Below are 4870 nucleotides of genomic sequence, written 5' to 3'. Positions count from 1 at the left end.
GTCTCCTTCCTTAGAGGTCTTTAAGCAGAGGCTGGATGGCCATCTGTCAGGGATGTTTTGATTGAGATTTCCTGCATGGCAGGGGGTTGGACTGGATGGCCCTTACGGTCTCTTCCAACTCTATGATTCTATGTAGAGAGAATCCAGGGATCCAGTTTTAGCAATAAGGAACCCTTTTTATCCTTATAGGGTGCCTTGAAGTCATTTGTGACTTAAGGCGGCCCTAAGGCAAAATTATCATGGGGTTTTCTGGGCAAGATTGTTGGGGAAAAGCTAATTTCCTCTACAAAGTAATGCTGTCATATTTGGTGGGGACTCCCCAGTGCCTCACCTTTCTTCAGGTAAGACTTTATCTTTCTCTCAAGATGAGAGAGTGTGACTTGGCCATGGTTTCCATAGCCGACCTGAGAATCCAACCCTGGTCTTGAGTCGTAGATCTTGCATTGGCCCCTTACAAATGGGCATAAAAGTACGGACTGGGTCCATACTAGGGTTAGGAAGGGGCGTCACTTCTTGACGCCCCTAACCCTAGTATGGACCGAGTCTGTACAAAATGGCGGTGCCCTATGCACACGGGCACCGCCATGACTATGTCACAACCGCGCTGCCTTTAAACGGGGCAGTGCGGTTGTGATGTAGTGGGGCGGCGCAAGGGCGCCTAGGGTGCCTTTTCTGCGGCCCCGGAAGGAACTCCGTTTTGGAGCTCCTTCCAACTTTGCATCGCTGGGCGCAGCCTTTACATGGCTGCACCAGCGACGCAGAGGAGAAAGGGGCCAAGCGGCCCCTTTCTCCTCCTCCCCGCCACCACCGGGTGTCCTTGGGGCTTGAAGCCCCAAGGACACCCCTTTCCAGGCCGCAGGGAAGCGGCCTTTTGCAGCTTCCCCGCGGCCTGGAAAGCGGTGGATCGGGGCCTCGGAGGCTGCCGTTTTGGCAGCTGAGGCCACGATCCGGTGGGGAAAGGGGCGGTTACAGGCTGCCCCAAACGGGTGGTCTGTAACACGCCATAGTTTCCGATATTTGTAAAAAAGCCCTCCCAGTTCACAATGGAAATATAGATCTTGAGGGGTGGGGATGTTTCGGGGTCTCTGAGAAATGTAGCCTGGGAAAGGTTTGTTAAAATCACTTTTCAATGTCTGAGTTTACTTTGAGCTTTTCATTACCGGCTGTAAGAATGGGCTTCAACAACATGGTGGGGTACAGAACTTAAACAGAACCAGCTCAGGTTGAGCTTGAGGGCTGCTCCTCCTCCTCCTCCTTGCCAAAATGCCTTCCAAGTGGCCCCTTCAAATCCTTTCCCACTTAGGGCAACCTCGGGGTGGCCCTGTCATCTGGTGTTCTTGGCAAGGTTTGGTCAGAGTGGCTTTACCTGTGCTTTCCTCTGAGGCTGAGAGAGTGCGACTTTCCCAGTGTCACCCAGTAGGTTTGCATGGTGCAGCCAGGATTCGAACCCTGCTCTCCAGAGTTGTAGTTCCAACACTCAAACCACTAGCCAGGTTGGCTCTTGCATCCCCTGGAGTTCTGCTTATATCCCGTGCAGGGGTTTGGGTTGAGATAGAGAAGACTGCACTCTGCAGGTCTAACATGGGCTTGAATTCCCAGCCAACTTCCCTTTTCAGTTGCAAGACTCAGTTGGATTAAAGTCACTTTTTCTCTCAGACTTCCTCCCAGCCCAATGTATTTAGCATTCAGTTGTATGCTAAAGCCTCAGATTGCATGGATTGACATTTAGTACATGTAGTACACAGATTTCCCAGAGAGCAAATCCTACTGAAATTGATGTGTATGTTTCTGATTAGGCATGCATAAATGTTTACCAGTGCAAAAAGAGTAAACTGTGGTGTGTTACAGACCGCTCGTTTGGGGGTCTTTCCCTGCTGGATTGGGGCCTCAGCTGCCACAGTGGCAGCCTCTGAGGCCCCGATCCGCCGCTTTCCAGGCCGCTTCCCCGCGGCCTGGAAAGGGGTGTTCTTGGGGCTTCATGCCCCAAGGACACCCAACGGCGGTGGGGACGCGGAGAAAGGGGCCGCTCGGCCCCTTTCTCATTTGCGTCGCTCGGGCAGCCGTGTAGAGGCTGCGCCAGCAACGCAAATTGTGGAAGCAGCTCAGAAATGGAGCTCCTTCTGGGGCCGTTGAAAGAGCACCCCAGGCGCCCTCACGCATTGCAAGGATGTCACTTCCGTGCCGCCCCGTTTGGTGGCGGCGCAGTGGTGACATCCCCATGGCGGCGCCCGTGTGCATAGGGCGCCACCATTTTGTATGGACTCAGTCCATACTAGGGTTAGGGGCGTCAGGAACCTAACACGCACTATAGGCACATCTGTAACGCGCCTGTGTTACTCGAAAGAACTTAATTAGAAAGTCCAGTTGTTTTGGAGTATGTAAATTTTCGTTCCTGCCTCTGTTGGGAAACCAGCAGACAATGAGCACTATCAAGCAGACACTAATCCTCTTTTGCAGACCCTCCCACCCTGAGGCCTCCCATTAGCAACAAAACAATATACATGCAAATCACTCTCTGCCTTTCCAGGTCACACAGTATATATACCCAAGTCCTTTCCAGGCAAGCATTCTCTGAAGATGCCAGCCCCAGATACTGGTGAAATGTCAGGAAGAAACTCTTCTAGAACATAGCCACATAGCCTGAAAAACCCACAAAAAACTATGGATGCTGGCCATGAAAGCCTTCACATTGTCTGACTACACATCTCCAAAAGCCATGATTCTTACTAGACAGTGGATACGTAAAAGAGCAGGAGAGTTGAGGTATTAATGCTGTCTGTCACAGAACATTTGTGATGCCATGAATATGAAAGCTCGTAAGTGAAGTTCTATCAAGAACAGTAAGTAGGTGAGGAAAATGGTCAGATGGAGTTTTAATATCAGTTTATTTTTAAGATAAAAATTACATTACTGAAAGATTTAAAGACTTCTCAGGAGCCAGAGAGAACCGGCTGTCTAGTCTCTGCAGACCCAACCAAGGTGCTGGAAAGCTGAGTAAATAGTGGTCCCTGCCAAACCAAGGAGTGCAACTGAACCAAGAACTCCGCGGCTTCGTTTTTTTGGGATCTGTAAGGCAAAGATACAATCGTCACATAACTTGCTATTACAACAAACTTTTATTGCTTTGCTGCAAAGAACCTCTCTGTTGTCCAGCAAGAGCTCCCAAAACTTTAAAGCAAAATTATGTCACCTCTGTACAACGGAAGTGCAGCTCTCACTCCAACATGATCTCAGTCATTTGCAATCTATTTAGGGTACACTTATTAGTGGGCAGTTTTTCAGTGCCTTTCACAAATTAGTTTGCAATTCTAACATATTTTTGTTCTGCATATTACTGCAGTCTCACTCTCAACATACATCCTACCAAATATCACAGAAGAAGGTATGCACAAGGACCTCTTTTGCAACTCAGGACCCAGAGCAGCCAGGTTCACAGAACCACCATTTTTGCTTTGTTAGCCACCGATTGCAGGACTGTCTCTCCTCCCACTTTCCACAGAACACACAAGTGCAACTAGCTTGCAACTAACACCAGAGCTCAGCCAACTCCTCTTCCTCCCATCACCACCAGATCGCTAAAGCAGCTTTAGTTTGTGTTTAAGAGAATAAACAGGTTTCTTGGGTGAGATGTGATGAGAATTAAGCTACAGGTAATCCGATAAGGCTGACTTGATTTTTTTTCTGGACATAATTAGATATTATTTTCAAAATGGAAAACAGACGAGAATCTTAATACAGGAACCATTTCCAACTCCAAATGCTTTCTGTAATTTTTAGCTGCTGCATACTGTATAGACATGAGGAGGATTAGGGTATGCACAATTCAGAGAAGAACCAACTTGGATCCAAAAGGATCAGTAAAGTGCACCAAATTTGCACCAAATAAGTGGACTGCAGTTCCCAATCCAGATTCTTACCCCCTGTATAGTAGCCATAGGCATAGAGCAGTCTTCCAATGATCCATGCTATACCAAGTCCTGTAGTGGCACGCTGGAAGAAAACCAGAATAAATATACACTAAGGCCCCATTCCCACTGGGCAAAAAAAGCGGCTTATATTGCTGTGATTCTGACTCAGATTTCCCCCCCCCCCCCGAGTCGTATTTGAATCTGGTCCCTCGTTCCCATTACAAAAGGGTGCAAACGGACTCGGGTGTTTTTTTATCCATGTTCTCATCGTTCCCACTGAAATTTTCTTGGTTGTAATTTGAAGCAGACTTTTTTGCTCCTCGTTCCCATTGCCCTTCTGGAACCTCTTTTTTTTAAAGCAGCTGTCAATCAAGTACCTAGGCACTTGATGTCACAGCCAATCAACGCTTAGGTGCTTTTTCCCTCTGGGAAAGCGGAAAGGAACTATTCCCCCAAGTCCCTTTCCCTCCCAGGCTCTCCTGTGTCTTCCCAGAGTCCCTCTGGGAAAGGGCAAAGGGAGCCTCCATCCCCCCAAGTCCCGTTGCCTCCCCCATTGCTCCCTGGGCTATTTTGGGGGGGGGGCGCGATCGAGCAGCCATGTAAAAAAAGGGGGAAATAGTTAAAATGGTGTTCAATGGCTCTTCTCACATGTTGATCTATGAATGTGGAGCAGGGAGGAGGTTGCAGGGGGGCGTAATGTGTTTACTGTGTTTGGAGGTCAATGTAGCAATTTGCTATGTTTCGACACCCAACAGAGCACCTAGGCGATTGAAAGCTTAATTTAAAAAAATTTGTCTACACATGCGATCGCCTTACCCTGCTTCCCACTCCACTGGGGGAAAGGCTATGTGAACGGGGGGAACTGGCACCGATAATGCAGGAAAGAGAACAAACGGATGACACCCTCAGGCCAGCCCCTTGAGCATTGTTCCTCCCATCCCCAAGTTCCCGAATCAGACACC

General features: G+C 48.7%; 1 protein-coding gene across 2 annotated transcripts in view; it reads right to left on the bottom strand.

Annotated features, from left to right (window-relative positions):
- Nucleotides 1–2868: 2868 nt before the first annotated feature.
- MGST3 (microsomal glutathione S-transferase 3) overlaps nucleotides 2869–4870 on the bottom strand; it is a 15256-nt gene continuing 13254 nt past the window's right edge. Inside the window, exons 4-6 of one of the 2 annotated variants that reach the window (XM_042462331.1) lie at nucleotides 3918–3990; nucleotides 3397–3398; nucleotides 2956–3066 (exon numbers count right to left, since the gene is read on the bottom strand). In XM_042462331.1, coding sequence (XP_042318265.1) covers nucleotides 2956–3066; nucleotides 3397–3398; nucleotides 3918–3990 — 186 coding nt within the window. Of the gene's footprint in view, nucleotides 3067–3396; nucleotides 3399–3917; nucleotides 3991–4870 lie in introns of both variants that reach the window. The other variant, XM_042462330.1, reaches the window with a different exon arrangement.

Source organism: Sceloporus undulatus, chromosome 4 (genome assembly GCF_019175285.1).
Source record: "Sceloporus undulatus isolate JIND9_A2432 ecotype Alabama chromosome 4, SceUnd_v1.1, whole genome shotgun sequence".
In the NCBI taxonomy this organism is placed as follows: Eukaryota; Metazoa; Chordata; class Lepidosauria; order Squamata; family Phrynosomatidae; genus Sceloporus; species Sceloporus undulatus.
Note: the sequence above shows the minus strand (reverse complement) of the source record. Positions and strands in the feature narration are given on the sequence as shown.